Raw genomic sequence first — 27,787 nt, 5'->3', positions numbered from 1 at the left:
AGGACAGACTCCCCATGGTAGTGCTGGAGTCCCCAACCCTGGAGGGTAAAAGCCATGTAGATGTGGTGCTGAGAGGCATGGTTTAGTGATGGACTTAGCAGTGTTGGGGTGACAGTTGGGCTTGATGATCTTGGAGGTCTTTTTGTAGCCTAAACTCTTTCATGATTCTATGCTGCATCCTGCACTGCTACTGAAAAATGTCCTCTTTTCTGAGTCTGAGCATCTACCCCTTCCTCCCTGCCCAGAATAAAACCCTGATGAGGCTCCTCCTCAGCAAACATTACCAAGTTTGTACAACTCCAAAGCTAGGAGGTGCCAGGGTCAGTTTGCTGAGCAGCCTTCAAGCAGCCCCTCTGTGCATATGCATTATGAAACCATCTTTAATGGCACGATCATATCCTCGTTTTTCACCTTTGCCTTGCTCAGCACAGGCAATGAACCTGCTCTGGGAATGATCTGCATTAATGGGGAGCTGTAAAACTTCAACTGAAGCCAATGAGAGCTGTGCTTGGAGCAGGGGAAGTGTCATTTAATGCTAAGCACTCAGAAGAATCAAGTCTAAATGTCTCAAATTTGGTGCATGTAATGTAGTGGATGTTTTTCACATTACCATGCTTGGGTCTCAGCTCCCCCTCTGTAAAGTGGGGATGATAACAGGGAGATTGGGAACTTAATCACTTTATTGGTTGTGAAATGCTGCTGCTTGTTGGTGTTGAGCAAAGGATAAGCAACCCATGAGGAGCTGAGTAATTGTGCATGCAGAACAGCAGCTGAATAGAGCACAATAAAGCAGGAGCTGTGTGTCCTCCAAAGAAGAGTAAACAAGATGCTGAGAAGCTGCAGATGAAGTTGTTTGTAAGCTGCTGAGAAGCCTGCAGATGCTCACAGGTACCCGAGGGTGGTTTCTGGGATGCCTAAATGCCAAGTGCCAGACTGTTTCAGGTACCAGAGGCACCTGGCCACAGCTCAGCACCATCACCTTTGGTGTTTGGGGAGAAACAGGTGCCTCAGCTAACCCTCCTGTATATGGTCTTGCAATCAACACCTTCATCAATGTGCATAATTAGCAGAGGCTGCGTTAGGGTTGCCTGGGCAACCTTACTTCTCACATTTTCTAAGTTTCACAACTGTGACATTGCAACCTTTATCATTTCCTTTATTGCACTTCTCCTGCATGCCCAGAGCTACCTTGTCTGGCAGTGGATCCTATTCAAGGGCTGTCTGATGGACCCTCGGGTCTCAACAGCTTTGCAGTGCCCCCTCTATCTGCAGCCCTGCTAACATGGTCTTTCCTTGGAGACACGGTCTGGGTCTGCCTGGCAGAGCAGATGCTTTCCAGGATCCCTTTGCCAGCAGAGATCACAATGTCCACGTGGAGATAGCCTGGATGTGGCAGCCCCCACAGAGGGCACTGGGAGCTGTTCTGGGTTTGGGTGGTGGGACTGCAGGAAGGATGAGCTTACATCCAAGCAGGATGCAAGGTAGGGATGACAGCAGAGGCCATGCCACTTCCCTGCTGAGCTCCTGCAGAAGCAGGAACCCCACAGAGGGTCTGGCACCAGGCTAGCCTCTCTTGTCCTTCTGGCTGCTCTGGTCATGCCAGGCAGTTCTGGGGGCAAAATTGGGGCTTCAGTCACAACCAAATCAACTTCTTTCACCCACCGGTATCCCTCTCTCCTCCTGCTGTGGTAATGGTTTGTTTTCACTCCATCCTCCTGGATAAGCTCAAGGGACTCCTGGCCACCACCTGTGCACTGCTAGGGTCAGTGTTTAATTGGTAGGGGTGTTACAAGTATTTTTGGACTCCTTCTTTCAAGGCAGCTTGGAGAAGGTCTTGACAGCAGCACCAGCAAGGTCTGCTCCGTGAGTCACCATCCCTGGCTGTGGTCTCCTGCTTCTCCATCTGCACAGAGGTTTTATTTTCCCTTCCTTATTCTCACCCTGTTCTCTCCAAGCATCATAAAACACCCTCCAGTTGCTTTGTACTTCTAAACTGAAGCCAGAAATGTATTTATGAGTTCACTATATTGCAAGTGACATTTTTAGAGGATCACAGAATCGTGGGTGGGGTTGGAAGGGACCTCTGGGGATCATCATCCAACCCCTCTGCTGAAGCAGGTTGCACATGATCACATCCAGGTGGGTTTGGAATCTCTCCTGAGAAGGAGACTCCACAGCCCTTCTGGTGGTGAATGGTGCCACATCCAGCTGGCAGCCAGTCACCACTGGCATCCCCCAGGGATCAGTGCTGGGCCCCAGGCTCTTTAATATCTTTATTGATGATCTGGATGAGGGCATTGACTCCATCATCAGTAAATGTGCAGATGACACCAAGGTGGGGGCAGGAGTTGATCTGTTAGAAGGTAGGAGAGCTCTGCAGAGGGACCTTGCCTGGCTGGACAGATGGGCAGAGTGCAAGGGCATGAGATTGAACACATCCAAGTGCCAGGTTCTACACATTGGCCACAACAACCCCATGCAGTGCTACAGGCTGGGGTCAGAGTGGCTGAGAGCAGCCAGGCAGAAAGGAACCTGGGGGTACTGGTTGACAGCTGGCTGAACATGAGCCAGCAGTGTGCCCAGGTGGCCAAGAAGGCCAATGGCATCCTGGCCTGCATTAGGAATAGTGTGGCCAGCAGGAGCAGGGAGGTCATTCTCCCACTGTCTTCAGCACTGGTTAGGCCACACCTTGAGTCCTGTCTCCAGTTCTGGGCCCTCAATTTAAGAAGGACATTGAGACACTTGAACATGTCCAGAGAAGGGCAATAAGGCTGGGGAGAGGTCTGGAGCACAGCCCTATGAGGAGAGGCTGAGGGAGCTGGGGTTGCTTAGCCTGGAGAAGAGGAGGCTCAAGGGAGACCTTCTTGCTGTCTACAACTACCTGAAGGGAAGTTGTAGCCAGGTGGGGGTTGCTTGGTGCCATGGGTTAGCTGTTTGGGTGGGTTGGATTGGTTGATGGGTTGGACACGATGATCTTGAAGGTCTCTTCCAACCTGGTTTGGTTTATTCTAATAAAGGTTTATTCTAATAAAGGTCTCTTAGGCAGCCAGCACCAGAACAAGAGGACACAGTCTCAAGCTGCACCAGGGAAGGTTTAGGCTGGATGTTAGGAAGAAGCTCTTCATAAAAAGAGAGCTTGTCCATTGGAATGTGCTGCCCAGGGAGGTGGTGGAGTCCCCATTACTGGATGTATTTAGGAAGAGACTGGATGGGGTGCTTGGTGCCATGGTTTAGTTGATTAGATGGTGTTGGGTGATGGGTTGGACTTGATGATCTCAAAGGTCTTTCCAACGTGGTCTATTCTATTCTATTCTATTCTATTCTATTCTATTCTAGGCAGCCTCCTCCAATGCTTTCTCAATCCTCACAGGAAGAAGTTTTTTCCTTATGCTGAGGTGGAATTTGCTGGGTTCAGTTTGTTGTCCCTCATCCTATCACAGGGCACCACAGAAAGGAGCCTGGACCTGCATCCTTGACACCCACCCTTGAGATGTTTATAAACATTAAGGATGGGATGGAAGGAATTGCTGGGCAAACCCAGCTAGTGCAAATATTAATTAGCAGAGAGAAATCATTTGATAATCTTCATGTATGTATCTTTAATTATGCATCACTGCCTGTCCTGATAACCCCTGTGCCAGCAGCACCATCCATTCTGCTAGCTAAGCATGTTACTTTGTCAGTTAATTAGCATGCAATGGCTATCAATTAATATACACTACTACTGCTAAGGCTGTGTTGAACAAGCAGATTCTACTCCCATTAACTGTTTAAATTGTTAATTGGAGCTGCCCAGAATCCCTTCACCAAAAGTGTGGTGCTGGTAACTGCAGTGGTGTGAGGTGCCCAGTAGCTCCTCACGGAGCCTGGAGCTTTCTCTTCCTGCTGGCCCAAATGCTGTCATTTTGTATGATTGGATGTTGAAGCTGTGCTTCTCCTGAGCTGCTGGTTTGGACTTTGAGATGTCACATCCTAAAGCTTATCTCTGCAGCTGAAGTTCGGATGCAGGACAACAAGGCTGGGGAGAGGTCTGGAGCACAAGCCCTGAGGGGAGAGGCTGAGGGAGCTGGGGTTGTTTAGCCTGGAGAAGAGGAGGCTCAGGGGAGACCTTCTTGCTGTCTATAACTCCCTGAAGGGAGGTTGTAGCCAGGTGGGGGTTGGTCTCTTCTCCCAGGCAGCCAGCACCAGGACACAGTCTCAAGCTGTGCCAGGGGAAGTCTAGGCTGGAAGTGAGGAGAAAGTTCTTCCCAGAGAGAGTTGTTAGCCATTGGGAAGTGCTGCCCAGGGAGGTGGTGGAGTCCCTGTCCCTGGAAGTGTTAAAAAAGGGGTTGGATGTGGCACTTGGAGCCATGGCTTAGTTGTCAGGAAGTGTTGGGTGACAGGTTGGACTTGATCTGAGGTCTTTTCCACCCTTATTGATTCTATGATTCTATAAATAGCATAGGAGGTAAAAAAAGAAGGGATGGATCAGGGTAGTCTCAGATAACTTTGTGTTCTTTAGAACTTAATAACTGAAGTTAATAAAACTGAGGGAAATGGATTCCTCTGAAGCTGAAAACATTAGCTGAGGTGTTAGGAGCACTTGTGGTAATAGCAGCAGGGAGCTGGAGCTCTGTAGGTGCATGGGAGAAGGGGAAGTAGATTTGTCAGGGCTGTACATCTTTGGAACAAGGAGAGTCACAGCCTCACCTTGATGAATTGCTTCTAATGAAGGTAATGAGGGGCTGGTGGAAAATGTGCAGGAGTAGATAGAGTTGCTTTGTGCAGTATGGCAGAGCTGAGTCCCTGCCACCAGCCAGGATGAGGCCGTTGAGGCTCCAAACAGATGCAAATCAGGAGGACAAAGTGTGAGGCCTCTAGAGGAGCTGGAAAAAAACTTCAAGATCATTGAGTCCAACTATTGACCTAAGACCACCATGGCCATTAAACCTGCCCTGAAGTGCCATGTCCACACATGTCTTGAATACCTCCAGGGATGGTGACTCCACCACCTCCCTGGACAGCCTGTTTCAGTGCCAGGTGACCCTACCAGTGAAGAAATTTTCCAGATATCCAACTTAAACCTCCCCTGGTGCAACTTGAGGCCATTTCTTCTCATCCTGTCACTTGTGACCTGGGGGAAGAGGTTGGCCCCCACCTTTCTCCAGCTTCCTTTCAGATAGTTGTTAGAGTGCTGTAAAGTCTCCCTTCAGCCTCCTCTTCTGCAGGCTGAACAAGCCCAGTTCCCTCAGTTGTTTCTCACAGGACTTTTGTTCAAGACCCCTCACCAGTTTCACTGATCCTTTCTGGACACACTCCAGCACCTCAGTGTCCTTCTGTAGTGAGGGGCCCAAAACTGAACACAAGGTCCTGCAGCACCAGGGCTGGAGTTTAACATCATCCCAGTTTGGTCAATGTGCAGATGGTCTCTGTGGGAGATGCTCATGGCTTGGTGCTGCAGGAGATAATAGAATAGAATAATAGAATCAACCAGGTTGGAAAGACCTCAGAGATTATCAAGTCCAATCTATCATCCAACACCTCATGACTACTAAACCATGGCACCAAGTGCCACATCCAATCCCCTCTTGAACACCTCCAGGGATGGTGACTCCACCACCTCCCTGGGCAGCACATGCCAATGGCCAATTACTCTTTCTGGGAAGGGCTTTCTCCTCACCTCCAGCCTAAACTTCCCCTGGTGCAGCTTGAGACTGTGTCCTCTTGTTCTGGTGTTGGCTGCCTGGGAGAAGAGACCAATCCCCTCCTGGCTATAAACCTCCCTTCAGGTAGTTGTAGACAGCAAGAAGGTCTCCCTTGAGCCTCCTCTTCTCCAGGCTAAGCAACCCCAGCTCCCTCAGCCTCTCCTCACAGGGCTGTGCTCCAGACCCCTCCCCAGCCTCGTTGCCCTTCTCTGGACACCCTCAAGAGTCTCAATGTCCTACTTAAACTAAGGAGCCCAGAACTGGACACAGGACTCCAGGTGTGGCCTAACCAGGGCTAACCAGATGGTTGCTGCATTCACAGCAGATCTGGTGAGCGGTTTGGTGGGTGCAGGAGAGGGCTGCAGATAGAATGGTCTCTTGTTGGAAGCAGAATGGAAAAGGAAAGGTTGAATCCTGGGCTGGGGGGGAACATATTTAGTTGCTTTTAAATCGAAGAGCACTTTTCTCAAGTGACCATTTACTGCACGGCCTTCGTAATTGGGGTGTTTCAGTGAATGGCCCTCTGTGCAGAGCAACAGAGCTGTGGTGCTATCAAACCCAGCTGGAATTGTGCTGTGAGTCTGGGATGTGCTAAAAGTACTAAAAATAACTTTGAAAGCGTCTCCAGTTGGACATCCAAGAGTGGTGAGCACCTTTGATCCTTAGCTCTTGTTGCCTTGGTTCCCCGTCTTAAGTGTGAAGAAAATAACACCCAGTGTGCAGAAGCTGTGAGCATAAACTGAAGTTCATGAGATGCTGGGGGCCCTGGGGGTGAGTCTGTGGAGGAGAGAGCCCCAGGGGAAGGGATGGCTCTGCCTTTGCACATGAGCAGAAGGTGCTGAGAGTGTTGGGCTGAGCGTGCAGGTCACGACGCACCTTCAGAGCCCCCAAGGGGTTTCTGCTCACAGCCAGGGTCTCAACCCCGTGCTGAGCAGATCCTGGCAGTTCACTTTGGAATGCTGGGCTTTGCCAATGCAATTTGAGACCTCACCTGGAGTACTGTATCCAGCTCTGGGGCCCCCAACACATGAGGGACATGGATCTGATAAAGAGGGTCCAGAAGAGGCCACAAAAAAGATCAGAAGGCTGGAGCACCTCTCCTACAAAGACAGGCTGAGAGAGTTGGAGTTGCTCAGCCAGGTGAAGGCTAGAGGGTGACCTTATAATGGCACTCCAGTACTTGAAGGGGGCTACAAGAAAGCTGGGGAGGAACATTTTTACAAAGGCTTGTAGCAGTAGGACAAGGGGCAATGGTTTTAAACTAGAGCAGGGTAGAGTTAGACTGGGCATTAGGAAGAAGTTCTTTAGTATAAGGATGGTGGAACACTGGAACATTGCCCAGAGAGGTGGCAGAGGCCCCATCCCTGGAAACATACAAGGTCAGACTTGATGGGGATCTAAGCAACCTGATCTATGTGAGGATGTCCCTGCTGACTGCAGGAGGGTAGGACTGGGTGACCTCTAGAGGTCCCTTCCAAGCCAGTGCATTCTGTGGTTTTAATCTGGGGTTTTTTGGTTATATGTCATGCTTTTATTAACAAAGTGGTGATGAGTTTAGCAGCACACCCTCAGCTGGGGGACACATGTCCAGCAGGCAGCCAGAGCCTTTGTGTCTTTGTTTCTTGCTTTTGCTAGGTATTGTGTGGATGCATTGAACCTTAACAAGCCCAAGGGCTGCAGTGCAGGAAGCCAGGGATCAAGGGCTGGGTTAGTTTTGCTTCTGCTTACTGCCTGTAATTCCCCCTCCAATTTGGTATTTCAGACTTGGAGCTGAGAGCTGCCCTTCCTGGCTCACCATCTTCTACCCAGCATTTGCAATTCATGGCTGGTAGAGAAGTTTCCAACCCATGTGGCTGCAGACAAAGCAGAGGCAGAGTGATCTGCACGGTGAAAAGGCTCGTGCAGGTCCTGCTTCCACTGACCCCATTAATATCTTTGAGCAGTTTACTCTGAAACTCAAGGAAGAGTTCAGCAGCCTCACTAATGATTTCACCACTGGCTGGATTAGCAGAGGGAAGCAGGGGTTTAGTAGAGGAAGAAGAGATGTGAGGAAGAGGAGAAAAGGAGCAGAGGAAGACAGGAGTTGAATAGGTGAGAGCACAGGTGGTGCTCAGACAGAGCATTTGCTGGCTTGGGGACCAACCTGCATGGATGGGGACTTCAGCTGTTACAGGTCTGGGGCTGTGGTGGGAGATTCATTAGAGGCATTTTCTCACAGGGCAGGCATCCAGTTCCTCTTGGAAGCTGCCCCAGAAGGAAGGGTGCTCAGCCTGAGCCCTCAGCACATTTAAGGGCTAGTGGGGTGAAGCAGCCACAGCTCCCACATGAGCACCCATGGGGCAGAGAGTGAGTGTGCCTCCAGCAGAAGCCAGCTCTGGGTGAGATGACCTGATGGGGCAGGGAAGAGGGGTGACAGGCAGAGAATGTCCGGGTTTAACCCCTGTCTGGTCATAATAGGAGAAGGGAACAAGGTCTGGCCAGGAGGACACCTCTCTGGTGGGCTTCTGGCAGGGGAGAGACCAGCCCTTTCTCAGTCCTCACAGGGAAGAGGTTTTGTGGCCAGAGCTGATCAAACTTGCTCAGGCAAGCAGCTGCTGGGATGAAAAATGCAGAATCTGGGTGTAAATTGCTGTGCTCTGGTTTGCAAATGCATCAGTTCCAAGCTGTCTCTTGAGTGGGGTCTTGCCGAGGGAAGTGGGAGGCAGTGCAAGGTGCTGGACATGAGGCATCCTGGCTGGGTGGTGCTGGGTGGGTTTGGGTCCCTGCTTTGTAGCAGCTCCTCCTTTGTGATGAGGCTGCAGGTGACACAGCATCATGGCTTTTGCTGCTAGCAAGCCCTGTCTCTAGAAATTCATGTACCCCAAATCTCCTCCCCCCAGCCAGAGCCCAGGGAGCAGATGGTGGAGCAGCAGTGGCTTAGTCCCCAGCTCCTTTTCTTTGTTTTTCTCAGCGATGGCTAACTTTGTAAGACTCCAAATCCTTTAACCATTAGCAGGCAATAAAAAGGGGCAGCTGAGTTGGATAACACCCACTAATCCCCTTCCAGGATGAGCTGAGAGAGGAGCCACTGTGAAGCTCAGGAGCTTATGATGAGATGAGTCCTTGGGAGGCTTTGAGAATTGCATGGTGTTGGTATTTCCTGAATAAATAACCCTCAGCCTTATTTGTCACTGAATCTGCTTCATTAATGAGGACCTGCAATCAAGGGGGAGGATGGAGAAGACTTTTTTGAGGGAATCAAAGCAAATGAGGGTGAGGGGAAGTGGCACAGTGCTGGGAGAGGCTGGGTGCTGTGGTGGGTACCACAGGAGCTGCGTAGTCAGGAAGCTGTTGTGCACCACGCTGAGCTCTTGTGGCAAAGCAAGTTGTGAGAAGAGTGGATTTGACTGGTGCTGGGTATGAGATCAGTGGGTTCTGGGAGGGAGGGGAGAGCCTGCCATTTGTAGCTGTCTCATCTGGGCATCTTCTGTGTCTTTGGGAGGGCTGGAGCGTTACTGAGCATGTGCAGTGGTTTGAACCTGGAGCAGGGTAGGTTTAGGTTGGACATCAGGATGAAGCTCTTCACAGTGAGGGTGGTGAAATACTGGGATATGTTGCCCAGGGATGTGGAAGAGGCCAGGATCAGACTTTATGTGGCCTGGGCAGCCTGATCTAGTTGGAGGTGTCCCTGCTGACTGCAGGGGGTTGGGCAAGATAACCTTTGAGGGTCCCTTCCCTCCTGGTGCAATCTGTGAACCTGCAGGTAGTCCTGGATGGGCCTGTGCTGCTTGCAGAGGGAATCTGCCACCAGAAATCAGAATCACAGAATCAAGCAGGTTGGAAGAGACTTCCAAGATCATCAAGTCCAGCCTATCACCCAGCCCTATCTAATCAAGTAGACCATGGCACTTGCTTGCTCCAAATTGTTCTTTTCACTGGGACCTGGCATCAGCTTCAAGGCAGTAGGGAGCTACTCTCTACTCCCAGTATGCCAGGTGCTGGACCCTGCTTGGTCCCTAAGGTTTCAACACCTGGGTCCTGCCAGGGTCCAGCAGCTTCCCCTGGCTCTCCATCCTGCTCCAGGCACAATGCAAACTCTGGAGCCTGTCTTCTCTATCTTGCCCTGTCAGAAGAGATCTGGCTGTTCCTCAGTGACATTCAGTGTGGGGAGGTGGAGGACAAGAGAGAAAAGCTGTTCCTTTGCAGGCAGCTCGTTACTGCAGGGCAAGTGATTCATCCATGGTCTGATCTGGCATGCCTGGGTACTGGGAAGGGAACAGCTGCCCTGGTGAGCCCTGTGCAGTGGTGGCCAGATGTTACCATTGCTCCTCAAGGGTCGCCTTCCTTGGCACTGCCTGCTGTCCAGGGCCAGCTAAGGGATCTGGGGACTGTGGTCCCATGCATGAGGCAAAGAGGGACAGGCAAAAGTTACTGCTGGAGCTGTGTGGGTGTAAACTCACCTGCTCCATGACAACCAGTTCCTGCAGGAGGTGATAATTAATTATTGCTCTCCACCTCACAAAACTAAGAGGAACTGCTGAGGCTGGCAGTGCCAAAGAGCTTGGCTCCACCAGCCCCTCTGAAGACAGGCAGGAGCGGTTTGCTCCCAGCTCAGTGTCAGCCTTCCCTGTGCTGCCAATCCCCTGCTCAGGGTGTCACACTGAAGTCCTGCTCCTCTAACCCAAGGGTGGCCCATGCAGGAGTGGTGTGGCCTATCAGGCTCCCTGCAGCTGCAGGCAGTGTCTTCACCCTGCTCCTCTCACAGGTGACATTTGGACACCTCTCCAGCTCTGCTGTCCCACCCCCCCAGCAGGCTTCATATTGTAATGAGCTTAATGGCTCATTCTGACTCAACAGCCCCTGGGCCCCTCAATTGAAGAAGGACATTGAGACACTTGAATGTGTCCAGAGAAGGGCAATGAGGTTGGGGAGGGGTTTCGAGCACAGCCCTGTGAGGAGAGGCTGAGGGAGCTGGGGTTGCTTATCCTGGAGAAGAGGAGGCTCAGGGGAGACCTTATTGCTCTCTACAGCTACCTGAAGGGAGGTTTTAGACAGGTAGGGGTTGGTCTCTTCACCCAGGCAACCAGCACTAGAACAAGAGGACACAGTCTCAAGCTGTGCCAGGGGGAGTTTAGCCTCAAGGTGAGGAGAAAGTTCTTCACTGAGAGAGTTGTTAGCCCTTGGAACGTGCCGCTCAGAGAAGTGGTGGAGTCCCCATCCCTGGAGGTGTTCAAGAGGGGATTGGATGTGGCACTTGGTGCCATGGTTTAGTAGTCAGGAGGTGTTGGGTGACAGGTTGGACTTGATGATTTTTGAGGTCTTTTCCACCCTTATTGTTTCTATGATTCTATGACCATGCTTTGTTGATAACCATCTATTACACCAGGCATGATTTCAGAGAGCAAGGTTCTCATCCCTTCTTTGTTCAGTGTTCAGGAGGACTTTCACTGTTGTGGATTTGCTGCTGTCTAGCATAGGGTTGGATTCCCACACAGCTCCAGGCTACTAAGGAACTATCTTCCATGTGGGGATCTTCTCAATGCTTGTTAATAGCTAAGGGGTAAGGGTCAAGAGGATGGGGCCAGACTCCTTCCAAAGACAGGGGAAGGGGAAGTAGGCCCAAACTGGGACTCAAGAGGCTCTGTTGAATCAAGAGGAGAAGCTTCTTTTCTGTTAGGGTGCCAGAACTCTGGAGCAGGCTGCCCAGAGAGGTTGTGGAGTCTCCTTTTCTGGAGAGATTCCAAACCTGTCTGGACAATGTGATTCTAGCCAACCCACTCTAGGTGATCCTGCTTTAGCAGTGGGGTTGGACTAGATGATCTCCAGAGGTCTCTCCTACCCTATCAGACTGGGATTCTGTGATCCTTCACCCTCCTAAGGGCAGAAGGTTGGTTTGTGCTTCCAGGTTTTAACTGAAAGTGAGACAGCCTGCATCTGTGAGCCTCAGCCCAGGAGCACATGGGACAAGCTGGATTCTGCCAGCAGCATCCCAGCTCTCCAGAGCTACCCCAGCCAAGGATCCAGTCCAAGGGACTCCTTACTACCACCCAAAGCAGCTGTAGCTCCTCACTTTCTCCCTCCAGGGACATGGGAACTGCAAGAGGGTCTGGTTGGTTGATTGGTGACCAAATGGAAAAGGAAGGAGGGATGCCAAGGGCATGATTCTCCTTGCAGCTGACCTACAATGAGAAACCCCTTGAGAGTACCAGATGGGGCTGAGCTTTCTGGGTGGGTGGTAGAGGAGCTGTCTTGGTTTGCTGAGGTATTAAAAACTAATTCTCCCTCCATTAATACACAGTGGATTGGGATAGTAAATAATGTGCCCTCTCTGTCCCTCCATTTCTCCAGCAGAAATGCATGCCCTGATCTAATCTATTCTGCCTTTCTCACTCCTTCACTTCAGAGGAACTGCAAATTCTGGTGGGAACAGAGTGCTAATAGAAAAGGGCCTCTAAAGCTATTTGAAACATGACCAAGAAAGGACAGAGGGAGATTGAGCTCCTAATATGCTGGAAAATCTAGGAGGTGGGCCAAGAGAGGGGAAATATCAGAAGCATGATTACCAAGAGGGAAAAGTTAATTGGGAAGCATTAATTGGGGTGAAAGGGAGCAGTGCAGGATGAAGTTGCTGCAAGGAGCAGCAATGCAGCTGGAGGCACTGTGGTGGGCACGAAGCTACCCTGGTACTGGGGCAACTCATCCACCCCAATGAGTGGTAGCAGAGGAGCTGCCCTCCAGCTCTCTCCAGGCGACAGTTTGCCACTTCTTGGGGGTTTTGTGGTGTTTTCCATGTCGAAAGTGCCAGCTTCTGGAATTCTGTGCTTGCCTGGAAGTCTGGAATCTGCAGAATCCTGACTTCATTACTGCACAGGGCTTTATTATAGCAGGTTTATTCTCTGGGTAGTTTCTACTCCTCACATTTGCAAGGAAAAGCTCAACTACACCCTAAAGGCACAGACAGCAGAAAACAAACTTAGAGGAGGGGGGAAAAAAAACAACCTACAAACCACCACCCAGTGATTGATTGATTTTAAAAATCCCATCGTTTGGATGTCAGTCTCATTGTATATATATATATTAGCTTTACATTATGCTTGTTCCCAGTGCCTGACTCATGATTTCTGTGAGCATTTGGTGTTGGCAGGGCTGTGTGCAGGAGCGTGACAGGATGTGCACAGGGGCCCTCTGCTGATGGATAATGCAGTGCTTGGTCCCAGAACAGCAGTGCCGTGGTCTGCAAGGGCTGCTGGGCAGGCACAGGGTCACAGAACGATTTGGGTTGGAAGGGACGTTAAAGATCATCCAGTTCCAACCCCCTGCCATGGGCAGGGACACCTTCCACTGGACCAGATTGCTCAAGGCCTCCTCCAACGTGGCCTTGAACGCCTCCAGGGAAGGAGCATCCACAACCTCCCTGGGTAACCTGTTCCAATGTCTCACCACCCTCATTCTAAATAATTTCTTCTTCATCTGCAGTCTGAATCTTCCCTCCTCAAGCTTCAGTCTATTCCCTTGCTGTCCTGTTGCCAAGCACACAGTTTTTCAAGTTAAAAACCTAAACAAAAAATAGGGAAACTGGCATGGGGAATTGAGTCCTTGTGTGGCTTTTTAGGTGCTGATGGGAAAGCAGGGGAGATATTAAAGAGGAATGAACCCCTCTGTCACTCCTGCCCTTGTCTAGGAGGGTATTTTAGGGTCAGAGAGGTGAGGATTTGTTTGCAGCCTGCTGTGTGTAAAGAGCTAATAGCCTGTGGAGGTGAAGTTCATCTCCATCAGTGACCTGTTCTGTGACCTTGAGTAAATCAGGTGTTCAAAACCATGCAGATGTGACACTTTGGTCCTGCAGGTGTTGGAGAGAAGATTGGACTTGATGATCACAGAGGTCTTTTCCAACCTTAGCAATTCTGTGATGTTCTGGAATTGCATTGCCCCTCTCCTGTCAGTCAGAAGGTGACAGGGTCTGTGGCCCAAGAAGGGTTGCAGGTATCTCTCAGTATACAAAATGTGCCTTGATGCTGACAAGTACTTTGGAGATGCTTAAAGCTCTCAACAAGCATCTGTGTTCCCTTTGCAGGAACCCAGCAGAAAACAAAGTGCCTGAACACTTTGTCACAGACAAAATCTGCTGTGTGCACAGCTGGGAGAGACAGGGCTGGGAGCTGCCCAGGGCTTTGCATGGCCACTGAATTTGGAGGCATTTATACTTCTTACTTGCTTAAGAGAGATGTGTAACAGCACAGCCATGCCTGGTGCTGTGCAGAGCCATCACAGAAGTTAGAATAGAATAGAATAGAATAGAATAGAATAGAATAGAATAGAATAGAATAGAATAGAATAGAATAGAATAGAATAGAATAGAATAGAATAGAATAGAATGAACCAGGCTGGAAAAGACCTTTGAGATCATTGAGTCCAACCTATCACCCAACACCATCTAATCAACATCAACTAATCACCTAAACCAGGCTCTTCTTAAACACCTCCAGGGATGGTGACTCCACCACATCCCTGGGCAGCACATTCCACCATGGGCTGGATCAGTGCATTGTGAGCATCCATCCCTGTGTCCCCTGTCTCCAAGCACAGGGATGAGGTCTGGTGAGGCCACATCTGGAGTACTGTGTCCAGTTGTGGGCTCCCCAGTTCAAGAAGGACAAGGAACTGCTTGAGAGGGTAGAGAAAAAGGATACAAGGATGATCTGGGGACTATCATCTCTGTCTTATGAAGAGAGACTGAAGGAATTGGGGCTTTTTAGCCTGGAGAGAAGACTGAGTGGGATCTTATCAATGCTTATGAATACTTCAAGGGTGGATGTCAGAAGGATGGGGCCAGGCTTTCTTCAGTGGTGCACAGTGACAGGACAAGGGGTAGCAGGCCCAAACTTGAACATAGGAAGCTCCATCTAAACATGAGGAGGAACATCTTTAAATTGAGGATGGTAGAGTGTTGGAACAGGCTGCCCAGAGAGGTGGTAGAGTCTCCATCTCTGAAGTCATTCAAAACCCACCCGGACACCACCATGTACAACCTGCTCTAGCTGACCATGCTCTGGCACAAAGTTTGGACTTGATGATCTCCAGAGGTCCCTTCCAACCCCTATCATTCTGTGATTTGGTCATGAGCTTCCACATCCCAGCAAATGCAAGGCCAGGTTTCATAGGGCAGTGTCTTCAGCTGATGGATGAGGTGTAGGTGCTTGGGGAGGATTGGCTCAGCTGTGAAATGCTCAGGAGGAGCTTCACTATTATGGATTCACTGCTGTCTAGTGTAGGGTTGGATTCACACAGAGCCCCAAGCTACTAATGAAGTATCTCTTGGTTACCAGCTTGCATGAAAAAGGTAGATGGTGCCTTTGAAAGCCCCCAGGTGGCTGGTTTCATCAAGGATCTGAGAGCCATGCAGCAGATTTGCTTTGCATAGTGCTATTAAGTGGTTAAATTATTAATTGGAGCTGCCCAGAATCTCTTCACCAAAAGTGTGGTGTTGGTAACTGCAGTGGTGTGAGGTGCCCAGTAGCTCCTCACTGAGCCTGGAGCTTTCTCTTCCTGCTGGCCCAAATGCTGTCATTTTGTATGATTTCATTTGGTAAGGTGTTGAAGCTGTGCTTTTCCTGAGCTGCTGGTTTGGACTTTGAGATGTCACATCCTAAAGTTTATCTCTGCAGCTGAAGTTTGGATGAAGGACAACAAGGCTGGGGAGAGGTCTGGAGCACAAGCCCTAAGGGGAGAGGCTGAGGGAGCTGGGGGTGTTTAGCCTGGAGAAGAGGAGGCTCAGGAGAAACCTTACTGCTCTCTATGACTCCCTGAAGGGAGGTTGTAGCCAGGTGGGGGTTTGTCTCTTCTCCCAGGGAGCCAGCACCAGAACAAGAGGACACAGTCTCAAGCTGTGCCAGGGGGAGTTTAGGCTGGAGGTGAGGAGAAAGTTCTTCCCAGAGAGAGTTGTTAGCCATTGGGAAGTGCTGCCCAGGGAGGTGGTGGAGTCCCCGTCCCTGGAGGTGTTCAAGAGGGCATTGGATGTGGCACTTGGAGCCATGGCTTAGTTGTCAGGAGGTGTTAGGTAATCGGTTGGACTTGCTGATCTCTGAGGTCTTTCCCTACCTGATTGATTCTGTGATTCTAGGACTGTGTTTAATTCCCTGGAGAATCCTGCTTTTCGGCTTATGGAACCCACCACGATTTCACCAGAGCAGCTTCCTTGCTGGCTTGCCGTGGTGCTGCCAGCTCCCTGCCAGCCCTAACGGTGCTTTTTCTCTCCAAGGGAAGAAGCGATGCTGTCCACCTACTTCGAAACCATCAATGACTTGCTGTCGTCCTTCGGGCCGGTGCGAGACTGCTCCCGCAACAACGGCGGCTGCAGCCGCAACTTCAAGTGCGTTGCCGATCGCCAGGTGGACTCCACGGGCTGCGTGGTAGGTGCCAAGCTGCTGGCCCCGGGCTGGCATCTCTTCTGGGGACCAATGGAGGGGCACGTTGCCTGCTCTCTCCCTGGGGATGTGGCCAAGGGGATGCATGTGCTGCTGGTGGGCTCCCCCCACCCCCTGGGGCTTCCAGTTCTGGGCCCTTCAGTTCAAGAAAGATGTTGAGTTGTCCAGAGAAGGGCAACAAAGGTGGGGAGGGCTCTGGGAGCACAAGCCCTGTGGGGAGAGGCTGAGGGAGCTGGGGGTGTTTAGCCTGGAGAAGAGGAGGCTCAGGGGAGACCTTCTTGCTCTCTACAACTACCTGAAGGGAGGTTGTAGCCTGGTGGGGGTTGGTCTCCTCTCCCAGGCAATCAGCACCAGAACAAGAGGGCACAGCCTCAAGCTGTGCCAGGGGAAGTTTAGGCTGGATCTTACAAAGTTCTTCATAGAAAGAGAGATTGCCCATTGGAATGTGCTGCCCAGGGAGGTGGTGGGGTCAATGTCCCTGGAGGTGTTTCAGAAAAGCCTGGATGAGGCACTTAGTGCCATGGCCTGGTTGATTAGTTAGGGGTGGGTGATCAGTTGGACACCACAGGCAGTGGGTGGTGACCCCCAAGGGTCCAGAGCTCCTCATCTGCTCGTCAATCACAGCCCCACTGGTCTGAAACTCTCTGCCCCTTCCTCTCCCAGTGGGCAGATTGCCCCTTGCCCACTCCTGCACCCAGCAGAGGCAGGAGCTAAGTGTCTCTTTATTTATTGAAGATGTTTACACACAGCAGCCAGGAAAGGTCAGGCTGGAGCGGTGCTGTCCCGGGGGTGGCATTTTCATTACCTACTTCTCCAGTTGCTTGTTAAGGCCATTTAGCACGACAGCCCTGATGTGTCACCAGCAGCACTGGTGCCATCTTCCCCTTGTCACTCCTCTCCCTTTCCTCCTCTCTTTTGCCATGCTTGTTTTCCTTTGTTGCCTTTTCCAGGGAGCAGCTGCTTTGCCAGTTTGTTTTAGGGGGGTATTTTCTCCTTTTTTTGATGTGTCCCTCCCAGACACTTCCAGAAGCAATGGGGGCCCTGCCCACCCTGTGCTGCCAGGAAGAGATGGCTCTCTTGGAAAGTCAGGATATATTAAGATGGAAATTGTCAATAGATTGCAGCCCCAGAGCCGGTGTGCAGAGAGGCCAGAGCAGAAATCTGTATCGCTAGGGGAGAAAACCCACCCTGCTCTGCAGAGCCTGAGTGGGGCTTTATGCAGAGAGAGGACTGGCTCCAGCAGGGGAAGAAAAGGACAAGCAGCAGGAGCCAGTCTGCTGGAGTGCATCCCCTCACTGAGAGGTGACACACAGGGACTGCAGGGCCCCCAGTCCCACTGCATCACACCAGGCTCCCACAGCTGGGGCAGGAGGTGGATGTAGAGATGCACATCCCTTCTCCCTCTGCTCTTCACCCCATGTTCTCCCCACTGCAGGAGCATGAGGTTGACTGTCTCTCTCCGCAGCCCCTAGTTGGGGGGTGAAGCCTCCCAACTCTCCAGCTGCAGCCTGAGAAAGAGTTTGGAGACAGCTTCTGCATCCTTATTCTAGTCCATGTCTAGCCCTGCTTCCCATCAAACTGACACCAGGAGCACAGTAGTCCATCCCTCCTGGCTCTCCAAACCATTTCACACTGGTGACCTTCTTGCAGGTCCCCAGCAATGGCAGGGGTGCAAATTAGAGGTCTGGAGGACACTGTTGCATGTTTCTGACTGTGGTCCATAGCCATTGCCTGGGAAAAAGCCTCACGTGTGCAGGCAGTGCTGGCTCCAGCCCCAGCTCGTGTTTGTGGTGCTGAGTGAGGTTGCAGGTGATGGGAAATGAGTTTTGGAGCTCCCCAGAGCCCTAGCAAGTGACTTTGCAGCCCTTTTTCTGCAGCCCTTTTTCTGCAGCCCTTTTTCTGCAGCCCTTTCTGCATCCCCTTCTGCATCCCCTTCTGCATCCCCTTCTGCAGCCCTTTCTGCAGCCCCTTCTGCAGCCCCTTCTGCAGCCCTTTCTGCAGCCCTTTCTGCAGCCCTTTCTGCAGCCCCTTCTGCAGCCCTTTCTGCAGCCCCTTCTGCAGCCCTTTCTGCAGCCCTTTCTGCAGCCCCTTCTGCAGCCCCTTCTGCAGCCCTTTCTGCAGCCCTTTCTGCAGCCCCTTCTGCAGCCCTTTCTGCAGCCCTTTCTGCAGCCCCTTCTGCAGCCCCTTCTGCAGCCCCTTTCTGCAGCCCTTTCTGCAGCCCCTTCTGCAGCCCCTTCTGCAGCCCTTTCTGCAGCCCTTTCTGCAGCCCCTTCTGCAGCCCCTTCTGCAGCCCCTTCTGCAGCCCTTTCTGCAGCCCTTTCTGCAGCCCTTTCTGCAGCCCGTTCTGCAGCCCGTTCTGCAGCCCTTTCTGCAGCCCTTTCTGCAGCCCTTTCTGCAGCCCTTTCTGCAGCCCTTTCTGCAGCCCTTTCTGCTCTGGGCAATATATCCCCTCCTCATCCCACCTCTGCTCTGGGAGCTTGCTGGGTGTGAGCTGGGCTCCCAGGGCACACAGGGCTGGGGTCATTTGCTGCAAAGCTGCAGGATGCCACAGCTCCACAGAGTGCCAGGTTGGGAGGGACCTGAAGGATCAATGTCAGTTAGTTCTAAAGCCGAAGTGCTGCGAACTCAACCTGCCAATCTGGGGAGCGCTGTGGGCAATATCAGGATGTAATTTAATTAAGCTGTCCCCTTTTTATGGAGTTCAGGGAGCATTCACATCCTAATTTTAGCACCAGGCCTGCTCCAGCAGTACCCCATGTGCTATTTCACAAACCATGACACGTTGTTAATCTTTACCAGTCAACAGTTTATTAATTTGCCCGGGCCCACAGAAGTATATAATCAGTGGTTCATCAATCAAGGCTAAAGCCAACAAATGTTCCAGGCAGGTACTGAGCATAAAATATACATGTGGCCTTGTAAGCAATTAATACACAGCAGAGCTGGCTGCTGGCAGCTCAAGCCAGCAACAGTACAAATCTCCAAGATTTCTTATTCCTTTAATACCTAATCATCAGCTGGTACCAGCTCCTTCCTGCCCTTAATACAGCTTCCAGTAAACGCTGCTGGGCTGGGGATGAATTTATCTCGGGGCTTTTAGCGGCTGGGCTCTGCCATTACCTAATTGTTTGGCCTTAAAAGGACTTGGTTAAAATGTCAAGGGTGCTTTGCTTGCAGCTGGTGGTGGAGTCTCTCTGAGGATGCTCTCTTTAGGCTCACAGAGGAGAGAAAAGAGGACGTGGCTTTGTTTAGTTCAAGCCCTGCGTGCGAGGCGGCGCCTTGGAAGACCCCAAAGGCTCTGAAGTAGGGTGACAGCTCAGCTCCCCAGCTTCCATCCCATGCTTGCCATGGGGCACTTTTTGCTCCTCATCTCTTGGTTTTTTTCTGTTGTTTTACCTGTACCCAGCAGATGGCATTAGTGCATAAAGGTTTTCTGTGGGGTTTTTCTTATCGGAGGCCTTTTTTTGTTTGGGTTGTTCTCAGGAGTAGCAGCTGCAACCTTGCTAAGTCTTTGGCTTTGCTGACTGGAGCCTTGCTTTGAGCACCACCTTGCAATGTAACAAAAATAGTCTCCAAGCTCTGCAGAACCTGTGTCCATGCTGCTTCTCCTTGTAGCATCCTAGAATTGGCTGAGGCCATGGGTATTTCCCCCACAAAACAAAATCCCAGAGAGCTTCTCTAAATCTCTTGGTAAAAGATCTTAGAATCATAGAATCAATAAGGTTGGAAAAGACCTTCAAGATCATCAAGTCCAACCTGTGAATCAATGCTCAGCAGCAACTAAAGGTGGAGCTCAAGAAGATGGGGCCAGGCTCTTTCCAGTGGTGTTCAGTGACAGGACAAAGGGCAGTTGCCACAAACTGAACCCAAAAGGTTCCATCTGAACATGAGGAGAAGCTTCTTTGCTGTGAGGCTGCTGGAGCCCTAGAAGAGGCTGCTCAGAGAGGTTGTGGAGTCTCCTCTGGAGAGATTCCAAAGCCACCTGGGCATTGTGATCCTGGGCAACCTGCTCCTGGTGACCCTGCTCTGGCAGGGGGGCTGGACTAGATGATCACCGAAGTCTCTTCCAGCCCCCACCATGCTGGGGTTCTGGAATTCTGTGGTGGCCCAGCTCTGCAGGTTGAATCCAGTGTGTGTTTTGTACCATCTTGCAGGGGTTACAGCAAACCAGGAGAAACCCTGCTGGAGGAAAAGTCAGGTTGTTGCCAGTAAAGGAACATACTGCTGATCCCTTCCACCAGCACGGTGTTAGCTCCTCAGTCTGGAGGGAGGATGCTGAAGGAGGAAAAGAGCTTAACCCTCATGTGTTGGTGATTTATAATTTGAGATGAAAACCTGTGAATAGACCCTGAGGGACTGAAGGAAACACCTGTACTGTGGCTTCAGTTCAGGTTTCCCCACCTGTCTCTCAGCTCAGCATTGCTCACTGATGCCAGTTCTCTCCTCCACCCAGGGAGCAGTGTGGGGGGGAAATCACTCATTTCTGCTGCCCCATGGCCATGCTAGCTTGCAAGGCCTGGCAAGGTAGGATTGCAGTTCCAGGGAGTAAGAGGAAGGAAGACTTTTTTTTCTGAGTAAAAATGAGCTTTGGTCTTAGCACAGGAGCTGGACAAGGAGGTGATTGGTTCCCCTCCAATCCATGCTGGGCATCCTCAGTGTTGCCATGGAAGGACTCAGGGGCAGGTACAGATGTGCAGTGAAGGTGCAAGTCTGAGCCCCATAGTGCCTGTTGGAATGGGGTCTCATTACCTTAAGAACCTCCTGGAGATGCCCAGCTGGTGATGAATAAGGCAGTCTGGAGTCCTCTGCCAAGCAGGAACAGAATGAGGCTCTTTGTTTCTCCGCCGTGTGAGCAGCTTCACCACAGCAGGATGGCAGCAGGTGGGTGCAGGTGGTGTGGCCTGATGGTTCTGCAACATCTGTGATGCCTGCAGATGTTGATGTGTTAAGTCTTTTAAGCCAGAAGAGTGTGACTGGTGCCATGGAGCCCAGGGTGTTGCAGATATCAGGAAAAAAGTATTCCCTGAAAAGGTTGTCAAGCCCTGGAACAGGCTGACCAGGAAGGCAGTGGAGTCCCCATCCCTGGAGGGGCTTCAGAGTTGTAGATGTGGTGCTGAGGGACATGGTTTAGTGATGACTTGGCAGTGCTAGGCTATTGGTTGGCACTGATGATCTTAAAGATCTCTTCCCACCCAAGCATTCTACGGTTCTATGAGTGTAGAAGGGCCTACAGCATGGCTGTGCTCCAGGATCTGTCCCATCTTGAGTGGGGTGCTGGCAAGAGGTAGGAGAGCCCTCCTAGCCCAGGCAATGGGTGCAGCTATCCTTCAGATATGAAATCCTGCTGATCATCAGCATCCCCCTGCTCTCTAGCACAGATTTATTTCTAATCTGACTGAGGAAAAAAATTATGGTTTGCCTCGAAGGACAGTGAGAAGTGCTCCTCTCCACGAGCATGGGGTCAGCCTGACAGGCAGGAGGGAATTTGGCTGCCTCAGCAGAGAGAAGAATTAGAAATGAGATTAGAAATCCAAGAGCAGGGCAGTGGCTACTGCCCCAGTCTCCTCCTTCCAGCAGAATTCACCTAGGGGTGGCTTGGGGACCATGGGGAGTGGAGAAAGTTCTTCATGGGGTTTGGAGCACAGCCCTGTGAGGAGAGGCTGAGGGAGCTGGGGTTGCTTAACCTGGAGAAGAGGAGGCTCAGGGGAGACCTTCTTGCTCTCTGCTGGCTGTAGCCAGGTGGGGGTTGGCCTCTTCTCTTAGGCAAGCAGCACCAGAACAAGAGGACACAGTCTCAAGCTGTGCCAGGGGAGGTTTAGGCTGGATGTTAGGAAGAAATTTTTCCCAGAAAGAGAGATTGGCCATTGGAATGTGCTGCCCAGGGAGGTGGAAGTGTTTAAGAAGAGACTGGATGAGGCACTTAGTGCCATGGGTTAGTTGATCAGATGGTGTTCGGTGATGGGTTGGACTTGATGATCTCAAAGGTCTTTTCCAACCTGGTTAATTCTATTCTATTCTATTCTATTCTATTCTATTCTATTCTATTCTATTCTATTCTATTCTATTCTATTCTATTCTATTCTATTCTGTTCTGTTCTGTTCTATTCTACTCTACTCTGTTCTATTCTACTCTGTTCTATTCTACTGTACTCTCTTCAGCATGAATTAGGTGATGCTGAGAACTGATATCCTTTTTGGGGGGTGGGGCAGGAATCAATGAGTTTCAACCCAAAGTGCTGCGCAGAAACCCTGCCCATCTGTGAAAATGCCAAAATGTTGTGGTTCAAAACACCTCCTGTCTGTGCAGGAGGGGGAAATGTTCTGTTCCAACATTATCATCTGGAGTTTGATGTTGTGTATCGTGTTGTTCCAGCGTGCAGCCTGAAATAAAAACAAAAGCGAGGCAGTGGAAACCAAACCATTTCAGCCTTGTCAAAATTAAATGCTCTCCTAAATCTCCCAATGAATTTTGAGATGGAAGCCCCCAAAGCACTTAGGCTTCATCAAGTCTGCGTTTTTCTGACAGACAATTGCTCAGTGAAAAATAAGAACTCATCCGTCCCAGCCTTACGAAGCACCTAGCTAATTATGGTGGAGATGCACAGGCAGGGGAGGGAGCTAGGGGGGGAAACCATTCTTTCTTAATCCCTTTAAAGTTTAGCTGGCTCCTTGAAGCAGAAGATGACTCCCTGTGCTTGTTAGGGTTGGCAGCAGAAGCCCCCTTAGCTCAACAGCAAGCCCCCTCCCCCTCCCAAGGAGCCTGTGGTTTGGGGTTTATCTCATTAAGCCAGGTAGCTACCTCTGATGACAATGGGATTTGAGAAGACAGAGAGAAGCAAAGGATGGGCAAAGCCTCTGAGATTGATAGCTGCATGTGGCAGGGAGCAGGGGGGCAGGCAGGGAGCCCACCACCCACCTGCCTTTGCTGTCAGTGCTACAAAAGAGGTTGTCACCGTGTTGGGAAGTGATGGCCACGTTTAAAGGGAAATGAAATAGCTCAGGAAGCACAGAGGTGAGCTGGAGGTCTCAGCTGTGCTGGGAGGAGGTGGTCTGGGTGCTAATAGCTCCATGCATACAAATATCTAAAGGGTGGAGGTTATGAGGATGAGGCTGGGATCTTCTCAGTGGTGGTCAGTATAGGACAAGGGGCAATGAGTACAAATAGAACACAGGAGGTTTCTCTTGACCTGAAGGAGAAACTTCCTTACTTTGAGGGTGCTGGAACACTGGAACAGGATGCCCAGAGAGGCTGTGGAGTCTTCTTCTCTAGAGACTTTCAAAACCCTCCTGGTCATGATCCTGTGCAAACCTTATCAAAGCCAATCTGTGTTAGCAGGGGGGTTGAACAAGATGATCCCAGAGGTCCCTCCCAACCCCTACTATCCTATGGTCCTATGATTTTCTTCATTATTGACCTTTTCAGTGGTACTCTTTGGAGGACTTGGCCAGCCTAGCCCTTGTCCCTCTGCTCCCCAGCACTGGGATGTTTCATGTGTTGTGGTCACAGCTGGGTTGGGTCTTTGGTTTGGTATGCACCGTGGCTGGGCTGTACCCTGGATGTTAGGTGGGGCAGGACCTGAATGTTTGGTCTCCTGAAGGGTTTTGAAGCTGTGGCTAGCAAGGGAAGTGGCCTGATGGACAAAGGATGCCAGCACATTCCAAAATGGGCTGTGGGTGCCTCCTGGAAGGGAAGCAGCTGGAAGGTTTCCACTAGCTTGATTTCCTTGCTGCAGCAGCTCTGAGCACTTAATGTCTGTGTACATGGCATCCCACCAGCTGCTTGAAACAAGTCCATCCCACTTTGAATTGAGATGCAAACATACACGTGGTGACTTGCCCAAAAGGCTCCATGGAAGAGTTGTGTGGGGCTGGAGGTAAGGAGATGCTGCCCAGAGCTTTGGTCTCCTCCATGGAGCCCCTAGCCTGGTATCCTGGGGGTACCAAGCCGAGGAGTGTGAGCTATCCCAGCGTGTGCTGGGGCGCCCGGAAGACAGATGGGTTTGGTTTTCTGAGGCTAAAATAATGATTGATGATCCTGAAAGGGAAAAGGAAGCAGGGGGAAAGGAGGGAAGGGGAAAAGAGTGGGAGGATAATGACTGTTATTTCAGCAAAGAGCCCTAATGCTTCCCTCTGGGAAGGATGCTCCCCCACAGCGGGGTGTCGGGGAGGGGGGTCTGCTGCAGCTGGGGTGAGGCTGAAGACATCACCTCCCCGAGGAGGCGAGACAGGGGTGGCCCTGGAGACAGGCTGCCACTTCAGCAACCAGCTTTTTGGCCTGTTGCCCCAAAATATTAGGAGAGGAGAGGAAGGAGAAATCTCAGCCACAGAGATTTCTGCACACAGCCAGCCTTTGGTCCCCCTGCTGCTGAGCAGCTTTGCTCGCTGGGAGCCTTCTGGGCCAAGGAGAAGGCAGAATAAGTCATTGAGTGAATATAGAGATTGTCTGAATATATATCTGCGGACACAGAGGAGTTTACTGCATTTGCATCGTTTCTGAGCTCCAACAAGCAAATAAAATACATGCCAGTGCATAGTTTGGAGCTCATTAAAATGCTGGCACTTGCTTGTACCTCAGCAGTGTCTCAGATTAATGTTTTTGTCTCATGCTGAAGAGGTTCCTTGGTGAGGAGGGAAGATGACTGTAAACAAACTGGGGTCATTAAAGCCTTTTGGACACCATGCTCAGAGCCTCTGCAGCCCTGAGCCACCAGTCTTTCTGCAGCCTCAGACTAGCGATGCTGGGGATGCAACCTGAGGAAGCTGCACTGGGCACGGGGCCAGAGTCTTGGGTCTCACTTCCAAGACCCATCCAGCTGTGGGGGTGTGGTAACCAAGTGAGCCCAGGAGCAGGGGCTTGGTGGCAGCTTCCCAGCATGGTTTGGAGGAGCTGGGCCTGTCGCTGCCCAGAGCATCACCCCCAGGAGACATCTCAGACAAAAAGGCAGCTTTGGTTGAGAAAACAGAGCAGAGTAATAAAAAGGGCTGTTTATTCTCTACAGAAACGTTTCATTAAGTACTCTTTAAAAAACCAACAGCCTAATACCAGGAGAGAGGAGATGAGCTGAGAAAGCCTGGCAGGCTTCTTGGATGGAGAGCTGGTGTTCTCTCATCTGCAGGATCCATGTCTGTAATGAGATTCTGGTTTTACTTCCAGTGACCTCCTCACCTGCCTTGCTGCTAATGAGCTTTGTAACTGAGAAAAGTGAGCAGAGGCCTCATTTTTTTCCCTAATGTGAGCAGAGACTCCTCTGGATCCTTACTTTGCTAAGACACAGTCTAGTAAGGGTTTTGTGGGCAGGCATTTGCTTGCTTTCCCCTTGGAGATGATCTTCCTCCCTGTGTTTGCTTTGGCCATGCTGAGGATGCTGGAGGGGGCTGGAGAAGCTGTGCTGAGTCCTGGTGGCAGGAGGCCATGTGGTGTCACACACTGTGCCCAGGTGACAGTGCTGGGCAGGGGCATGCCGTTTCGTTCCAAACCACAGCACTGTGCCTTGGAAACTGGCCAGCTGTGATGGCCTCCCAGGGGTGGCAGCAGGCATGTGGCAGCAAGTCCTGTCAGCTCTGCCACTCCATGTCACCTTGGAGATGTCATTTGAAAGGGAAAAAAAGCACACTTCTCCAAACCCCAGGTAAAAATAGCACTTCCTTATCCAGCACATCCATTCCCCTCACGTACTCGGGGGTCCATTTACTGACTGCAATGATAAAAGTCAGGACCTGGGTTCTCTGTTGGCACGTCTAGGAGGGGACAAGGGGTGCCCAGCTGTGCCAGCAGCCAAACCTCACTGAGCTGCAGTGGTTCCTCCTTCACAAAGCTGTCACCAGCTTGCAGGGTCTGTGTTATCCCTCCCAATGCACAAGATGACAAGAAAGTAAAGTTTTCTGTTCCAACCCCAACAGCAATTTTCAGGGCTGGCTGTGGTCAGAGAGCACTCCGGCCTCGGTGGAGTGGCTTTACAAGGCACTGGAATTACATTTGTATGGCAAGAGCTCCTCTCTGACTTTTCAGAGCAGACCATGAGCTGGAGTTTCCACCTACCTCCCTTTTCCTCTCCAGAGCATGGATTATATACCAGACCCTCTCCCCAAGCTCCAAGAAAGTTGTGATTGTCAGGTCCTTGGATGAAGGAGACCTTACAGTGGCCTTCCAGGACCTGAAGTGCCAACAAGAAAGCTGGGAAGGGACTTTTTACAAGGGCTTGTAGTGATAGGATGAGAGGGAATGGATTGAAGCTTGAGGAGGGCCCATTGAGACTGGAGATTAGGAAGAATTTCTTTACAGTGAGGGTGGTGAGACACTGGAACAGTCTGCCCAGGGAGGTTGTGGCTGCCACCTCCCTGGCAGTGTTCAAGACCAGGTTGGATGAGGCCTTGAGCAACCTGGGCTAGTAGAAGGTGTCCCTGCCCATAGAATTATAGAATCAATAAGGTTGGAAGAGACCTCAAAGATCAGCAAGTCCAACCTGTCACCCAACACCTCATGACTACTAAGCCATGGCACCAAGTGCCACATCCAATCCCCTCTTGAACACCTCCAGGGATGGTGACTCCACCACCTCCCTGGGCAGCACATTCCGATGGCCAACAACTCTCCCTGTGAAGAACTTGCACCTCACCTCAGGCTTAAACTTCTCCTGGCACAGCTTGAGACTGTGTCCTCTTGTTCTGGTGCTGATTGCCTGGGAGAAGAGACCAACCATGGCAGGGGGTTGGAGTTGCATGATCTTGAAGGTCCCTTCAACCCAAACCATTCTAAGATTCTGTGAGTAAGGATAGTCTGGGATTTTGAAATGAGTTCCTGAGCAGTGAGAGCCTAATGTGGCAAACCACAAAGAGCTTTTCTATTGACTTGCTGACCAGCAGTTTGCAGGGTCCCTTTGCCTCCCTGTATAAATGAATCCATCCCATATCTGGACAAGGAGTGTGAGGAGGTGGTTGGCTGGGGCTTGCTGGGGCACTGTGTCTCTCGCCAGCTTTTGTCCCATCAGGGAGGGATGTGTCACCCACGACTGCCCAGACAGAGTTATTGACTGAGTTGCTTATTGATTTTCTAATCATTCTCTGGCCACCCCCCCATCCTGTGTCACTGCCAAGGCAGATCACAAATTGAGCTGCAGCTGAATTGATGGAGGATTGATTATAACTCACCGTAATTATTGGTACTCTGCTGCCCATGCCAGACAAATCAATGCCACTGAGAACAGATCTGCTCCTTTAGAAAAGCCCAGCAAAGGTAGAGCAAGGGCTGCTTTGGGGAGACTGCTGAGAGCCCAGACCAGAGCTTCAGCACAGAGTTGGGCTTTTTCCTGGGTCATTTCTGACTGCTGTGGCTCCCTGGAGGACACAAGAGCTGCTTGTGAACAGCATCTCCTGCTCCTTGGCCCCGCAGCTGCCTCTGCTGCTCTTCCCACACTAATGGGGATAGGAACTTCAGTTTTCACAGGATCACATAATTGGTTTTGTTGGAAGAGATCTTTAGGATCATTGAGTCCAACCATTTACCCAGCACTGCCAGGTCACCATTACACCGCCCCTCTCAGCACCACACCTACACACAAGCCCTGTGAGGAGAGGCTGAGGGAGCTGGGGTTGTATAGCCTGGAGAAGAGGAGGCTCAGGGGAGACCTTCTTGCGCTCTACAACTACCTGAAGGGAGGTTGTAGCCAGGTGGAGTTTGGTCTCTTCTCCCAGGCAAGCAGC

At 51.0% G+C, this 27,787-nt stretch overlaps 1 protein-coding gene across 1 annotated transcript in view; it reads left to right on the top strand.

The window, feature by feature from the left end:
- The window catches only part of ASTN2 (astrotactin 2), a 438,091-nt gene that overhangs the window by 237,576 nt on the left and 172,728 nt on the right, over positions 1-27,787 (top strand). Inside the window, exon 11 of the mRNA XM_068155636.1 lies at positions 15,922-16,072. Within this exon, the coding sequence (XP_068011737.1) occupies positions 15,922-16,072 (151 nt within the window). The remainder of the gene's footprint in view (positions 1-15,921; positions 16,073-27,787) is intronic.

Source organism: Melanerpes formicivorus, unplaced genomic scaffold, assembly GCF_026170545.1.
Source record: "Melanerpes formicivorus ecotype bairdi unplaced genomic scaffold, bMelFor1.0.p_v2 SCAF_33, whole genome shotgun sequence".
In the NCBI taxonomy this organism is placed as follows: domain Eukaryota; kingdom Metazoa; phylum Chordata; class Aves; order Piciformes; family Picidae; genus Melanerpes; species Melanerpes formicivorus.
This window is presented reverse-complemented; position numbering and strand designations above follow the sequence as displayed.